Genomic DNA, 16,217 nt, shown 5'->3' with positions numbered 1-16,217 from the left:
TTTAAATCGGAAGCACAATTGAAAAGCACAGGTAACAGATTTCAACTTGACATCGACACCGTGTATACCAAAAGTACTTTAGTTGCAAATCGATCGCAAGTACAATTTTAAAATTGATGCTTCAGATTGGCTGCCGCAACAAACTCGCGATCGACTTGCGACACGTACAAAGTTATAATTTCAAATCCAACTCAACGTAGGATCGCAAAGAATTAAAAAAAATCACAGACATGCTCCCTACTTTGTATTATTCCGATATTGAACAACTTTGTACACACTGATATCCCTTTTTTCATAATAATGTAATACTTTCAAAGAGCGATATGGTTTCAACGATATTCAAGATCGTTTAAGTATAAAAGAACAATTCTTTTATGTCCCTTTTATGACAGAATTTATCGCGCGACTCGAAAATTCGTCAATATTTGAGAAAAGCTGCAGTACCCTATGACTATTCTCGCGAAAGCGTTATAGCTTTTTAATACGGTAATGATCGATTATTGGAAAATGTTTATTTTAGGAAAGTACCTGATAAGAGCGAACCTATTGAAATTCACATCTCGCACATATTTAATAAGTACAGGCATAATAAAGTCGCAAAAAAAAAAAGAAAAAAAAAAGAAAAAAAAGAGGTATCGAATGAAAGCTTACTATTGAAGACGAGTAGCTTCCGCGTGGAACCAAGCCGCTTGATGGGTGACTTGACGCCGTCGATCTCCTCCTCGTCCATGATCCCGCGCGCGCCGGCGACGGCAATGTGCGGACCTTGATTTCCTCGGCTTCGGGCTTTCTCTTTCTCTTTCTCACGAGCAAACGGCCAAACGGCCAAACGCGCCTGCTCGCGTGCACCGTACGCACTCACACGCACTTGCGTAGCTTATATACGACAATACGACGCGACGCTACACTACGCGACGCAACGTACATACATAACGCGCGCACGCTGCCAGTTGCGCGTTCTTTCTATTACCGCGCGCGAACGACAAACGGAAGCCAAACTGAAGGTAGATGCGAAACGCGCGCGCGCGTGAGAGACGAGGGGGGAGAGAGAGAGTGAGAGAGACTCGCCACGTTCAGAGTTCAGAGTGTTCTCCCGAGCGCGAGCACACGACTCACACGAGGCGCTCCTCCACACAGCCGTGCCTCCACCGTGCCTGTGCGTCGGAACCGGTTTTACGGTGAACGGCCGATCTGTCAGTCGGCCGTTAAATAGGAGAAAAGAGCCGAGAAAAGAGCGAGTAAAATGCGGCCGTTTTCGTATGGATGTATATGGAATCTGATTCTTCGAACGTACACTCGCGAGTCGCGTTTATTTGCCGCGATTAACTCGCTCGCGTAGCGCTGCGCGAGCAATCGGCGAGAACGGTGGAGCGGAATACCGATTACCGATCTGTGATTACTCCGAAGTTGCGAGTTAGTCGAGTCTGTAGCTACTTGGCTACTTGGCTACTTAGCTCGACAGCTGGCAGCCTGGCAGGCGCCCGATCGAGACGTTACGCTCAATTCGACTGACTGAGATGACTGAGGTCGATCGCGATGAGGCACAAGCACGCCAAGTACGTTACTTGAACGGCTACTCGCCGCGTAATGTCTGCCTGCCGGTGTCGGTTCGCCGCCTTGGCTGTCCTCGAGGCGGTCGCGGCGTGGATATTCTTGGACGAACATACATTAAAGTCAACTTCGAAAGCTCTCCACCACTGCCGCCACCGCACCGGTGCCTCCCGCTCGAACATCGTCGTGCTCGGATAGAACGCGAGTCGCGTCGTCCCGTCTCGCTCTCGTTGCCTGGCAACCAATAAAAAATAATTGCTGCGCTCGAGCAGCTCGAGTGACCGATGGAATCACTGGCGCCATCCCTTGAAGAACATCGTACTAAACTATAAGCATGCGATTGCAGAAAATTTATTTCATGGTCATGGAACTATCTCCATTATATCGATATTAAAACTGGTCGATTCTTATTTTAAGATCGTCTCAAGTAATGTTTTAAAATATTAATACAGCCCTCTGATTGGTTCGTGACATCTTAAAACTGTACTTTCTTTCGATCTTAAATCAAATATATGATCCGACTACGAATACCGACCTAAGATCGCGCGAAGTTTATTATTTGAGATCAATCTCACACGTTTGTTATCGATAAGATATCCTTGTCATTTGAGAATAAATCTAATGTCAGAAATGACCAAATTTCTAGAAAAATAAAGAGAACCATTAATAACCATCCATAAATAAAAAACCCTATATCATGGCTAGTCAAATTCAGATTTCTGGTTTCTCTTGTTTTCTAGTGTGTACCAATTATTGGGTCATCTAAAAAGTATCCGCGGTTTTTTGTCACTAGATGTGTGTTGATGGTCATATATCTAGTGACAAAGTACCGCGGATACTTTTTAGATGACCCAATATAATCATATTCTTGTCACATTGATTAGATAATACAGTTTACATACACGCGCACACGCAGACACAGGATGTCGGGTAAAGATCAATTAAAAAAAAAAATATATATTTATATATATATACATATATTTTTTTTTCAATTAAATACACGAAGCAGATATAAAAACTCTATATATTAAAATAAATGTTCTCAATAATAAAAAATTTATTTTGATAAAGCAGAAGATCGTATATCTTAAAATTTTTATCAATTATTTTTATAAATTATATACATATATACAATTTTTTTTTTAACTAGAGACATAAGGGAAAGTATCAAAATATTTTTTTGTTTGAAACTCAGTCTCAAAAATTTCTACGTTAACTGATTATATAACGGATTTTCTGCTTTTAAACTAGATTGTACATTTTTGCAGTTATATGATATATACAAATATAAAATATTTAGCCTACAATTTTTTCGGTAATTACAATAGAGACACAATGTCATCGCGATCGCGATTGATAGGAGATAAATTATCATCGGAGTGATAAAGTTATTGTTAGTGATAAAATATCGAAAAACATTGGATTCACAGACACAATCATGAGAGGGACGTAGTTGCCGATCGAAAATCCTTATTAGATTCACAAACGTTTGACGTCTGACGCTTCATAAAAACATTAACTTCATCATCCTCGAGTTTCCTTTTTGCATTTCCATTCTCGCTCGATGTCGGCTTATTAATCTCTTGGTATAAGTTTTGTGCAACGTGAAAGTCTACATGTTCGCTGAACTTTGTTATAGGTATCATTTGATTGCATTCAGCACATCGCTCTAGAGGCACATTATACTTGTCCGAATTGGTCTTGATTAGGAAATTATATAGGGGACTACGCTTCTTGTCACTCTTGCCAGCGAGTGTAGCCTTGCTGGGTCTTCCTCTTCCAGTTTTCGGCAACTCCCAAGAGATCTTAATATTCTCCTGTTTCTTACTTCGCGATTTCATATACAATTTTGCTTCCTCCTGTAAATCGACTGGCAACAGAGATAGGATGTCTGGATCTATATCGTCCAAGTCTGGAAATATTTCTCGTAATCGCATCAAAGGATCTTGTGCACAAGTCCTTTTGTTATTCTCCTCTGTAGGCTCTTCATTATTGCTATTTACATGCATATGTACATGCCTTGTGGAAGGTGTTTCATAAACATTTACTTGTTTGCGTAAATCTATGTTGTAATCATCGATATTCTCATCATTCACATTTTTTTCATTCGCATTAGACACAATCAATCGTTTTTTACATTTCGATTCTTCCATAGTATTCGTGATTTCATCAACATTATTATAACATTTTTTCTCCTCTGTCTTATATACATTCATAAAGAAGGAATTTTGAAAGTCGTTATTATTTATTATCATACCTGGTAGACGTTTGTTCTTTGTTCTAGTCTTGTCGCGCTCATTGCACACTTGGATTAGCTTGGAAACTCTTTTTGACGTAGGCGAATCCTCAGCGCTCGTATTTAAGTCAATGATTCTTTTGCTTCCTTTCATCATCCCTTCATTAGTCTTTGAGGTTGATTCTTTGACTTTCTGAGACTTTTGTCTTTTACTTTCCAATGAATAAACTTCTTTGCTATTGGAAAGCGTCTTTTCTTTCGCTTCTGAATTGGACATCGAGTTCATCGTATCTCTATGTGAATTTAAAATAACGACTTCCTCCTCGTCTTTCAGTTTGGTATTTTTAAAGAATTTTAAGAAGCTACCGCTCTCTTTCGATGGTACAAATTTAGTAACAGAAATGCCCATGAATGCCACCGGGTACTGCGTGGACTTGGTGATAACGTCCACGCATTGATTCGCCATTTTCTCTGGTTTGTACGAGTTTAAGGCAAGCGAACGCGTTTGAGATACAGTACTTCTGTTGTGATAATAATGATAAGAGATTACGAGTAGTGTAGCACGTCGTTGATTCTCTATAAAATCCTCTTCAAGCCGTTCGCACACTTCCGCTGCCAGATCCCCAGCCCAGTGCTTCAACTAAACATGAAATATATACTTGTCGTGCAATCCAATAAACTATTTATAAATCCTTTACATGATATTTATCCTTTATATAATATTAGAAATTATTTTTTGATTTTACCACTTCTAATGAAGTAATAGCTTGCTTCCCAGGAAATTTTTTACACGCCCCAATGGACTTTGCTAATAGCCTATTGGTGACAGGCTCGTCATCTATACCTCGAGCAATATTGTACAACCAAAATCTGAAGAATTAAAATTACGAAAATTATATTAAAAATGACAAATCATAAGTTATTATCATTGAAATTTTGCTCACGCAAAAAAAGCTTCATATTTACCCTGTCTTTTCGTCAAAATGCTTTTTTAATTGTTCCAAAGAATATTGCAATAGGTCTCCCATAACTTTACAACCAAGAGACTCGACCACAACATCGCCAAACTTTCCACCGAGATTTCGGACCTTTTTCACTGGAAGCGTCGAATACAAGCTTGAAACAGCTGCTTCAGGTAAAATTGTTTGGCGATTCGGTTTATGTAAGCCACATGCTAGTTTTGCTAATATCTATTAGTTGATCAGAACATTCGATTAATATGCAAAATCATTAAAATATGGCACATAACAAAATACAGAGAATATAAAAAGGGTATTAGCCTTGTTCTGTGAAATTCCAGCAGAACATTTGAATCCGGTTTCTTTATATATACTATCTCTTATCTCCTCTACTATTATGCCAGCTATAGCGAGTTTCTGAGCTTGATCATCGTGCAGTTCTTTAAAGGAATTTAATATCCAAGTCTGTAGCCCTTTACATCTTTCCTCTGGAATGATAATGTGTTTGATACATGCAACATCTAAATCACTTTGAGTGTCAGGAGAAATTTTTACATTACCTTCATTATTTTTATTAATTTCCGAATATCCCACGACATATGTATTTGCAAGAAATGATATTAGTTGTTTTGGAGAGACTTTAGATGCAGCTAATCTCTTATCAACAATATCCGTAATGTCAAGATATGCCTCATCGACACTAGCACGCTCTATTACATTACAATGCTTTTTTATAACTTGGATAACCTCGCGACCGGCTTTTCTATATCTGCGTGACACAAATTATTATATTAATTAAATTGATCATGTACCGAATAATTTTTAATGTATATTAAGACTTTGAGAAGAACTTGATATCAAAATAAGAAAAAATATCAAATAAATTGAGTCATGAAATATAAACATATTATATCCAAATTAACATATTATATCCATAAAAATCTATTCCAACTGCAAACTATTACCTAGATGTATCTGCTTTTCCACGAAGGCATGGTACACTGACTAGAACTATATCCGGACACTTCTCTTTAGCTTCTTTACCTCTCATATGCCTAGTTACTCCAAAACTCCGTGCCTCATAATTAACTGCTATTATCCTGCAATTATATCAAATGTTACTGATATAATCATACCTAATCCTAAAGTCAATAAATATAACGCTTTTATACAAAAAAATTGAAATAAACCTATGATAAATCTTTTGGAGCTGAAGAAGACAAAATATGAATACATTTTTATCAAGTTTTTAGGGTGGGGAGACATATTTGAAACAATTACTTTGAAATTTAATTTTAAAACAGTGCGACCGGATAAAGTTAACAAATTCCGCTTACCCGCCCATCTCCCACTGATTATATTGGACAACAGCAAGGGGTTTTCCTTCATGTTGCGGTTGCAATTTAATTTCGACCTGACAAAAGAAGCAGTCCATGTCGATCAGGACAACGATCCTGTTATTCGAACTCGCCATTTCGCTAGGATATTTATAAGATTGATCAGCATAAGGTTACTTAAAAGTAAATACTCTGCATACACCGTCCACGTACAGCTGTACGATCTTTGCTTGAATCAGAGAAAAACTTGAGAGAAGACATGAGGATCTTTTAACCGTAAAATGCTTCCGCACACTACTGCCCTCTGAAGAAGTGGATGTAAACTACACAATATCCATTTTTGCGATGCTCCTGGTGGAAATAAATTGCTGAAATAACTAAAATCTATCAAATTAATATAGATTTCAACGATTTCAGAGATTTGTTTCCATTAACAATGGCAAAAAAATAAATAATAATAAATAAATAATGATAAAATAAATAAATAATAATAAATATTGTTGTCTAGCTTATATCCACTTTTTCACAAGGCATAGTGCGCTGCCATGCATTTTGCGATTACAAGAAAAGAACCCTCGCATGTCCTCTCTCAGGTTTTTCTCTGGCCTAATTTCCACCGAGGGTCCGATCCTAGTTTCGGTGGAAACTAGGCCTCTTATAACATACTGGAAACAATTAATTAAATTTGGGCCCAAATGCACTTTCCCGTGTATAATAGTAGTAGGTACAATATAGTTTTATGAGTTAGTTTTTTGTGTGCCATGGATGACCATGGGTACATTTAGAACGACAACTCTTGTATCTGTTTGGTCTATATTTTTAGATCTAATGGAATATGCCAATCAGATGCAAGAGTTGAGCACTCATCAGTGATTGGTCGTACTTGTGGATGCACTCCATGCCCTATGACTTCCATCAGCATCATCTCGACTGATTTCCACTGATCTCGGCTCTCGGCTCAAGTCAAGCATCAGTCTGGTCAGTTGTTGACACGTGCTCGATTTAACTTGGAGCGTGACGGAGCTGCGTCGATTTTGTAGTTAACATCGTTTAGGAAGACGAGGTTTATCATGGCAAAATTGGGTAAAATATTACTGAAAGTCCTACGCAATGAATGGCAAAACGACAGGAAATAATTGCACGTTTAGTCTGCTTGCGCAGTAATCGGCAAAAAAACTCAAGTAGTTAATTTACGCGGTGTAAATACTATTAGTGCCGAGACAGAGACGCTACTGTGTCTCCTGACTCCTGATAATTCTTATTGGCGTCTGATTGTGAAATATTTAGCTTGATGTGAAACAGAAAAAAAGAAATTTATTTTACACTATTATAATAATTAATCATATGTACGTTGTTTATTTATAATTGATTATATTTTGCGGTAATTGTGAAGGAGACAGGCTTCCTCACCTTCGATTTCGATGAAATTAGGCTTATTCGTCGCGTTTTTGCACGAAATGAATGAATCTGGCAGAAAAAGTTACTCTGCCCAGTGAACCGAGATATTAAACATTAAAATTGACGACTGTTGAGGTTAGGAAATCTGTCAGCCATAAAATACTGCGGTGCAAGCATGTGCTGCGATCATATTTTCATGCTCTGTGACTTTATGCGCATGTATTTTAATAGATATTTTTCCTATAATAAGGGGCACGAAACATTTAAACCGAATAAAAATAATCAAACAAATCAAGTATAATAGTAAAAAATTAGGGTAATTATTTAGAATACTCTTCCCCTAAAATCTTAATAAAAAATTGTTTTACAAACACAAATTCACTATTAATTTAAGCTTTAAAAATACAAAGTGAGAATTTATGTTTGCAAAGCAGTGAATTTTTTTTTAATTTTAAAAGTAACCACATGCTCACTGTTATATGCCTGTGACCTGTGACAGATTTCCTAACTTCAATAGTCGTCTTTAATGCTTAATACCGTACATCAGTTCGCAAGGCAGAGCGACACTTTTTCTACCAGATTCGTTCATTTTGTGCAAAAACGCATTGAATAAATTTCATCACCTAATTTCATTGAAATCGATGAAGGATAATATCTCTTTCATCTTACCTATTTATTTTTTTGTTGTAGGACATAATGACATGTCAAGTGACAGCGACAGTGGAGATGATTGGGAGGAAAATGGTGAAGATTACTATAACATTTTGTGCCTGTTTTGTACGGAAAATATGAACGGATTTCCCTCTGCATTGGACCATATTGAAATCTTTCACAAGTTTGACTTTTGTGATTTTATAAAGAAACATATTCACGACACTTATTCTTATATCAAATTAATCAATTTTGTTCGCCGCAAGGAGATTTTACCAGAACAACTGAATACATTAGACATAGAGGCTTGGGAAAAAGACGAGTATTTACATCCTGTTGTGGAAGATGATCCATGGTTAATGTATGGCGAGTATAAAGAACCAAGGCTATTATTTTATTGATGGCATTATATTTTCCAAAATTTATAATTCTGGGCTTGGCATTCATGCCTATTGCCTTCCCTTTTTTTTTCTTTTTTTTTTGGAAATAGAAAAAGATACACTGACATTTGAGTCAATGCTCAGAATTACAAATATTGTATTATGTTACGCAGATTATGCACTGAGTTGCAAATTTTATTATTTAATATAATGCAGACATTGAAGATCTTATCAAAATTAAGGATGTGAGTGAAGAAAGAGATGTAAAACAGATGCAAAGTGATAACAGTGTGACTTTATCAGAGGTACAGTATGAAGATATGAAAAGAATTATCAGGTCACTCAAATCTCAACTGAAGGAAAGTGAGACAACATGTTTTCTAATAAAGCAGGTATAGCTATTATAATCATTACACATATTTCCATATATGTGGCATAATGTAATGAATAAAAATTGCTTTTTCAGCAAATGGAGGAGATGAAAGAGAAGGCTCAGAAATTAATACTGGGTGATGATTTGGATGAAAGAGAAAAGAATGCTCAGGTTAATGCTCATAATTCTAATGTTGATGAAGGCTATTTCAATACATACAGTCACTTTGCTATACATCACGAAATGTTAAATGTAAGTTCTCTAACAGTACAAGACATCCTCAGGATGATCCTGACCATATCCATAAATATGTCGGGACTTATGTGGGATATATTTAGAACAATACATTAAGATGAAAATTTCAGAATGTTTGGGGGAACAAATGAGTGCCTAAAAATGTGCTAAATATTGCCAAAACATTCTAATCTGAGGTTTTAAAGATGTCCATTTGTAATCCTTAAGATATATCTTTGAATCTTTCTGATATTCTAGGATTGTTACTAAATGGCGTTATTTATCCAATTGATCATTTTAGTCACTTTCAATCTATCTTATGTGTCTTGTGTTATGAAATATTTGGTTAATTACATTTATTTCATTTTTTATTAAAAAGAATGTGATATTCGATACCTTTTTTATGATGTATATTTTTTCTTTTTTAAAGAGATTTTTTTTTTTAAAGAGGTTCTTTATTCTTTATGTATTCTTTGTTATTCCTTACTCATAAATTTATCCAACTCTAACTGAGGTTACATTTCTTCAAAGTTCTTTTAAATTGATAATATTTATCTATGAAAAAATAATAGAAATATATTTTATTAGGATAAAAAACGAACGGAGAGCTATCGTGATGCATTATTAACAAATTCTAATAAATTTCATGATTGTGTAATGTTGGACGTTGGTTGCGGAACTGGTATCCTGTCGATGTTTGCGGCAAAATCTGGTTGCAGTAAAGTTATCAGTGTCGATCAATCTGATGTGATATATCATGCTATGGATATAGTAAGGTGTATATTTAATTAAAGTATATATTAGGTGTAGTAAAAAGAAATCCATTATTTTTCCAATAGATGGCTTTAGTAATCTCGTCTACGCGTGATACAGATTACTAAAGCCATGTATTGGAAAAATAATGGATTTCTTTTTATTACACCTAATATAATAAATTGTATTGAAAGGTTATATTGCAAATTAGATAGCTCCTATTTTCATTTAGATTTCATATGAGGAAAATGTAATAAAGTATATTAATTGATTTCAGAGAGAACAACCTCAGTGATATAATCACTTTAAAAAGGGGTCGTCTGGAGGATATTAGTATAGGGGTAGACAAAGTGGATGCAATAATATCCGAGTGGATGGGATATTTTCTTTTGTTCGAAGGAATGCTGGATACAGTTATTTATGCTAGGGACCATTATTTGACGCCTGGTGGAACAATTCTTCCAAACAGATGTACAATTAGTATTGTGGGAAGTGGTGACACAAGTATGTGTTACAGTGTAATTCTTACTATAATAATATTAGCTATACTTCATGACGAAAGATCTCGCGCGTATTTGAAAAATAATTTATTAAGCTCGTACTTATAGTCGTGTTTCTGCTGAAGAACATCTGAAACTGATCTTGATATGAAGACAGTTTAATAGATGAATATTGAAAATTGATTTGATATTAATAACTACACATTAATAATAGTGATTCAAATGAGGAACTGAGATAAAATTTGTCTTGAGATATAACTTGAATCGCGAATGTTCGCGATTTAACAGACCTTGAAATTCATGCGTCATTAACATGTCAATAATTTGATTTTGGTAAAGATTATTTCAAAAACACTGTTAGAAATGTAATCACGAGCTTCCTTACATGTAAATGAAGCTCGTGGTTATGAACGAAATTAAAAGTATGATTGAACTGAAAATTAAGTTACAGTAATTACTTAAATGTAATGAATGTGTTCAACATTAAATTTAATGTAATGTCATGAAATTAAGTTCAAATTGTGTGATTTAAAAGTATATTAAATTTCGTGAAATTTTTAACAGTGAAGCACAAAATATAGCTTTATTCAATATCTTGTATCTCTGAAGTTAAAGTCTCACATGTTTGAGAATCGTGCTTCTCAGATTAATATAGTTTTAATTGATTTCTAATTAAGATATGACTATTGAATCGTTCATATCTTAAGACAGAAAATTTCATTCCGAGTATCTCACTTGATACGCTCTTGAGATGAGATTTGGGAAACGATTATAAATACAGGCCTAATGATTATTACATAATCATATATTATTCAATTGTTTGTAAGCTATTCTATATAGATTACTGTTGTTTTTGTGTAGAGAGATATATTGACTTGGTTGATTATTGGTCAAACGTATATGGTTTTAAAATGAGCTGTATGAAAGCGGAAGCGTTGCGTGAACCCAGTATAGAAATCTGTAATGTCGATGACTTGATAACGAGCGTCGCCGAGATCCAAGCCTTTGACTTATATAAAGTCACTACGGATTGCGTCAATTTTTCGTCTCCTTTCACGTTGAATGTGAAGAAAACAGGATCGTTAACCGCGATAATTGGTTATTTCGACATTTTCTTCGATCTCGACAATCCGGTTCATTTCAGTACAGGTCCCTATTCTACTCCAACACATTGGAAACAGACGGTATTTTCTTTAAGCGAACCCATTAGCATAACTGAAGGTAAGTTGTATGTTTATTTACTACAGTCATAATTAATATATATAATTATAATTATAATATTTCGTTCTGTAATTATGATATTAATTTGACAATTAATATCATATTAATTTAATTGTATATTTTATATTATTTTGTTATGATAATTGCATTGTTTTATTTCAAATAACGTTTTAATTGATTTATATTGATTTTTCTTCAAGATAATTAGATCAAGCGAAACATTATCTTTTCACAATATCTTTGAAAAATCTTCGGAATTATTATAGAAATGCATGTTTATACAAAAAGTCATAAAATAGTGCTATTTAAGTTCGATTCAAATGCTCTTCTCGAGTAAAATAATTAATCATTTTTCCGATTGTTGATAAGATAGATTACTTTATCTAGAGGACTACGAAATATTTGAATCGGATTTTATTCGCGTAATCTCTTATACCTTTCTATGAAAACATGTTTCCCTAATAATTTTTACTATTTTTTGAGAATATTCAGAAACGTCCAATTATCATTTAATTTTTTATGTTATCAAGTTTCTTGAAAAGAAAAATAAATTGACGTAACAAATGATATTTTAAAGTACTTTTCGAAACGAAATACACAATAGTTATAGCAGTTATTATAGTTAAAATATAATATCTGTATATTTATACTTTCTCTTATAGGTGAAGCTATAAATGGCACGTTGGTCTGCCGAAGACACTGTAAGGACATCCGAGGCTTAATGGTCGTTATTCACATCAAAAATTTTTCTCAGACGTATTTTCTGGATTAAACATTGAATATGCTTGTTCCAAGGGACTAATAGTCGCATGTGCCAACGGGAAGCTATCGCATTATGATGCTTTGAATTTCGTTGAACATTCTTTTTCACGAATATTCGCTTAAGCTTTATCTCTCTTACCAATTTGAATCTATAATATATAGAATCTGTAGTATTCGTTTACTTAAGGGAATCTTAAAGACGATTAATTGTTTTTCACGCACATATACACATAAATTTTTGTATAATAACGTCTTAATTAGACGTCTAAGTCCAATTCTAAGAATTCCACGTTGTTTCTCCGTACAAACTACTAGTCTGTGGACTATTATATCATAAGTAATAACAAATTGTACAACTTCTTAAAACATATCTATATGAAAGCAGAATTGCTTATATTATCCATGTATCAAACGCGAAGCCAACATCTATGCAAGAGAGAAAGTTATAACATTCCAAATGTTTGTAATCCGCATGCGTCAGTACCGTCGGTGAGTTCCATCGATGTGAGTTGTGTAGTTAGGGCCTAAAAGGTTGCTACACTTTTTTTTTAATGGGAATGTAGTCTATTCATCGAGCGATTGATTCTTTTTTGCCGATCCATGAATAAGAACCAATCGCTCGGTGAATAGGCTGCATTCCGAAACCCATTAAAAAAGAAGTGTTGCAATCTTTTAGGCCTTGACTATAAAGTTTAAATGCCTTGACCGTTCCGACACATAAAAATACTTAAGACATAAAATTTAGAGCTCTCTCACTAATCCTGATTAACACTAATCGATGATTAACTCAATCACCACGATTGTGTCACCAATGTGGGAACTAAACACAGAAAAGGAAGAGAGAGAGAGAAGAGGAAAGGGAAAGAGGGAGGGAAAGAGAGAGAGAGAGAGAGAGAGAGAGAGAGAGAGAGAGAGAGAGAGAGAGAGAGAGAGAGAGAGAGAGAGAGAGAGAGAGAGAAGACGTCTTTAGGATTCCCTTAAACGGAAACCTAACTTAAATGTTTCGGAACTCTAGATCTTCATTTTTATGCTGGAACTGTACATACATACATAAATTACTATATTAATACTTATATATAAAATATATATTAATACACCTATAATAATATTAATATATATATTATATGTATAATACTTTTTCTCTCTTTCGCAAGTGAGATATAGAATTTTCTTAAATATTTGTGATAATTACAGAATAATCATTGATCTAATAGCTATTTACATTTGTGCCTTTTTAGCTATTCATATACACAGAGTGTTCCAGAAATCGTGATATAACCGGAAAGGCGGTGATTTCTCATGTAAAAGTAAGTCAAAAATAAAATTATTGTATAGAGCTCTGTTTTTGAAAAAAACTGAAAATTTTAAATATTTGTTAAGTACGCGTGTACCGCTGCGCTGGTATAATCTGCTTGATTCATCCAATCTGACTATTCAACGCTATTTCTGTCAGTCTGGAAATTTGCAATAATTTAAAATAATGCAGTAAATTTTAATAATGTATTTATTTTGAAAAATTGTTGAAAATATCTATAAAAAATTTTATTTTATATTTTCGACTTGCTTTTATATTAGGAATCGCCTCTTTCCCGATTGTACCACGATTTTCGGAGTACTTTGTACATTACTAAACCAATTATAAACTTATGAAATCAATTTTAAGAATTTTTGCATGAACAATAGAATTTTAATCTTATATATATCATTACATTATACTAGCTGCGCAAGCGTGTAAACGTCAGAGATAGAAGAGAAGAGAATTTAAGAAAAAGATAAAAAGAAATCTCCGCAGAACTCATAATTAGTACACAGACAACGACCCGTAGAATCGCCGGCCGCGTGAATTCGCCCGGATTCAATTTTTTATCGAATTGTTGTAAGGAATATTTGGTGATTCACATTTGGCGAAAACTTTCTCGAAGAAGTTTTCTTATTGCTTCCGCTAGAATTTTTCTCTAAATAGAGTTCGTTAATATCTCGTCGACGGAATGATGCCATCGACAGATATAACACTTCGATCATCCGATATTAATATTGTGCGAATCCTCCTGCCACTTTTCGTGCGTACAAAATTACGCATCGAATTATTGAATAACCTAGAGATCGTTCTTGCTCTATCGAATTTAAATTGTAACCAAACGACTAATACAATTCTGTGATACGACAAAAAATTAGCTTATAGTGCTCATCGAGAGAGCGACACATCGATATTCTCTGCAGTTGTTATTGTCTGCATTGTACACGAAGATAAAATGTATGTATGTATGTACATACATACGTACATACATACATACGTACATACATACATACGTACATACATACATACGTACATACATACATACGTACATACATACATACATACATACATACATACACACATACATACACACATATATACATACATACGTACATACGTACGTACATCATATAAGGCCTGTTTTTTTATTCCTGCATTCTCTGAACTGATGCACACTGCACACGATGCAATAAGTTGAAGTGAAATAAATTTACGTTTGTTTTACTTCACTTATTGGACTGTATGCACCAGTTCAGAGAATGCATAAAAATAGACCTATACAATACTACTACATTATTGAGGGTGCGTTCCGATATTCACTGTCAGTGCCGAAAATCTGTAGCGCATGCAACGTATACCGTATAATTTCAGCACTGGTAGTAAATATCGGAATGCATTCTGTATAAGTACAATCTGCTGAATAGCGAATTTCGATCCGATTTGACCCGCACATATGTAATTGCTGAATAATTAAAAACGTCAATGGTCTTTTGAAATGTATGCAAATTGAAATAAATCTTTAGAATCTTATTCTTGTTAAATCATTGATGCATACATATATGCGTCGTCCTTGCTCCTTCAAGTATGTATATAGAATTTGAAATATCATAGCATATACATGGTATATACATAGTATACACATAGTATATATACACATAGTATCAAGTATATACATAGAACATTAAATATAAAATATTAGGTATAGTTTGTAATTATATATGGAATTAAAAATGAATTTTTAGTTGTTTTCAAAAATGAAAAATCTAAGAGAAACAACTTCCAATGCCTTGATCTTAACAAATGTTATTCGTAGCGTGACAAACACTGAACAATATTCAAAAGATTTTTAGCCGTCGATCGGACACCTTGGATAATGCTAACTTTGACGGTACTGTAACTTCCAACTTTCATAACTCGAAAAGTACTAAATAAAAAAATATTTTGTTATAGTGTTCTGAAGAACTCTCAAGCTAAGCTACAAGATTATACAATGAAAAATGAAGGTTTCCATTTAAAAAAATGATGTGATCTTGACCTGACCTTAGCGACGCTACTCAAGGTCACAATAATTCTGCTATCTAATGTGTGCTATAACTTCTGAAATATTTTTTTTGTAAAAGGCTTAACAATATATTTGGAGTGGTAGATTAAAATGGCTCATCTTGTATATATACAGGGTGTTCCGAATTTAAACATCAAAACTTGAAGAGTGTATAGAGAATCAATACACTAAGAAAAAAAAAAATCCTTTAGAAATATACTCGTTTTTACTTCATTTTGAGGTGCTATTTCATTTGTATGTTTTTGTTGTACGATAAATGTGTGCAGGACAGAGAGGTCCTTGGATCTTTCTATTCTGTAGCCAATCAATAGGCTTGAAAAATTTGTCGTACGACAAATGAAATAGTCGTAGGAGAAAATCGTAATAAAGATTAATGTAGTTATTTCATTCTCGCACTGTCTATGAAGTATTATTGTTACTGAAATCTTACACCAAAACAATAATATTTCGTTTTTGAAACTTTATTTACGTTCCTGCCTTTCTCCTATAAATTCGTTAGTTAT

General features: G+C 34.2%; 3 protein-coding genes across 5 annotated transcripts in view; 1 reads left to right on the top strand and 2 right to left on the bottom strand.

Annotated features, from left to right (window-relative positions):
* LOC105154201 (SLIT-ROBO Rho GTPase-activating protein 1) overlaps positions 1-2,172 on the bottom strand; it is a 69,624-nt gene extending 67,452 nt beyond the window's left edge. The window contains exon 1 of the mRNA XM_011069560.2: positions 652-2,172. Coding sequence (XP_011067862.2) covers positions 652-730 — 79 coding nt within the window. The 5' untranslated portion in view covers positions 731-2,172. The remainder of the gene's footprint in view (positions 1-651) is intronic.
* A 339-nt stretch (positions 2,173-2,511) lies between these two features.
* DNApol-eta (DNA polymerase eta) lies at positions 2,512-6,357 on the bottom strand. The gene is made up of 7 exons (XM_011069559.2): positions 6,084-6,357; positions 5,712-5,846; positions 5,307-5,515; positions 5,068-5,234; positions 4,754-4,977; positions 4,534-4,657; positions 2,512-4,427 (listed from the first exon to the last, which is right to left on the bottom strand). Exons 1-7 carry the CDS (start codon positions 6,218-6,220, stop codon positions 2,988-2,990), a joined length of 2,436 nt encoding a protein of 811 aa, XP_011067861.1. The 5' UTR covers positions 6,221-6,357; the 3' UTR covers positions 2,512-2,987.
* A 626-nt stretch (positions 6,358-6,983) lies between these two features.
* Positions 6,984-15,182, top strand: Art3 (arginine methyltransferase 3). Of its 3 annotated transcripts, none has more exons than XM_087407765.1 (8): positions 6,984-7,429; positions 8,172-8,498; positions 8,729-8,904; positions 8,979-9,137; positions 9,708-9,895; positions 10,150-10,376; positions 11,234-11,593; positions 12,256-15,182. In XM_087407765.1, exons 2-8 carry the CDS (start codon positions 8,183-8,185, stop codon positions 12,363-12,365), a joined length of 1,536 nt encoding a protein of 511 aa, XP_087263891.1. In that variant the 5' UTR covers positions 6,984-7,429; positions 8,172-8,182; the 3' UTR covers positions 12,366-15,182. The 3 variants fall into 3 exon arrangements, with proteins under 3 accessions (XP_087263891.1, XP_011067860.1, XP_087263892.1); XM_011069558.2 differs by having other exon boundaries at positions 6,985-7,166; XM_087407766.1 differs by lacking the exon at positions 6,984-7,429 and adding an exon at positions 7,442-7,797.
* The last annotated feature ends 1,035 nt before the right edge of the window (positions 15,183-16,217 follow it).

Source organism: Acromyrmex echinatior, chromosome 7 (assembly GCF_024713525.1).
Source record: "Acromyrmex echinatior isolate Ae372 chromosome 7, ASM2471352v2, whole genome shotgun sequence".
Lineage (NCBI taxonomy): Eukaryota > Metazoa > Arthropoda > Insecta > Hymenoptera > Formicidae > Acromyrmex > Acromyrmex echinatior.
The sequence above is the reverse complement of the archived record's forward strand: the minus strand, read 5'-3'. Positions and strand labels throughout refer to the sequence as shown.

Excerpts from the sequence above, each read along its gene's own strand:
- DNApol-eta (XM_011069559.2), bottom strand. The coding sequence starts at position 6,220 with ATGGCGAGTTCGAATAACAGGATCGTTGTCCTGATCGACATGGACTGC. Across the intron at positions 4,978-5,067 it reads CTGGAATTTCACAGAACAAG|ATATTAGCAAAACTAGCATG; the intron begins GCTAATACCCTT and ends ATCAACTAATAG. Across the intron at positions 4,658-4,753 it reads CATTTTGACGAAAAGACAGG|ATTTTGGTTGTACAATATTG; the intron begins GTAAATATGAAG and ends TTAATTCTTCAG.
- Art3 (XM_011069558.2), top strand. Across the intron at positions 9,138-9,707 it reads TACATCACGAAATGTTAAAT|GATAAAAAACGAACGGAGAG; the intron begins GTAAGTTCTCTA and ends ATATTTTATTAG. Across the intron at positions 9,896-10,149 it reads CATGCTATGGATATAGTAAG|AGAGAACAACCTCAGTGATA; the intron begins GTGTATATTTAA and ends AATTGATTTCAG.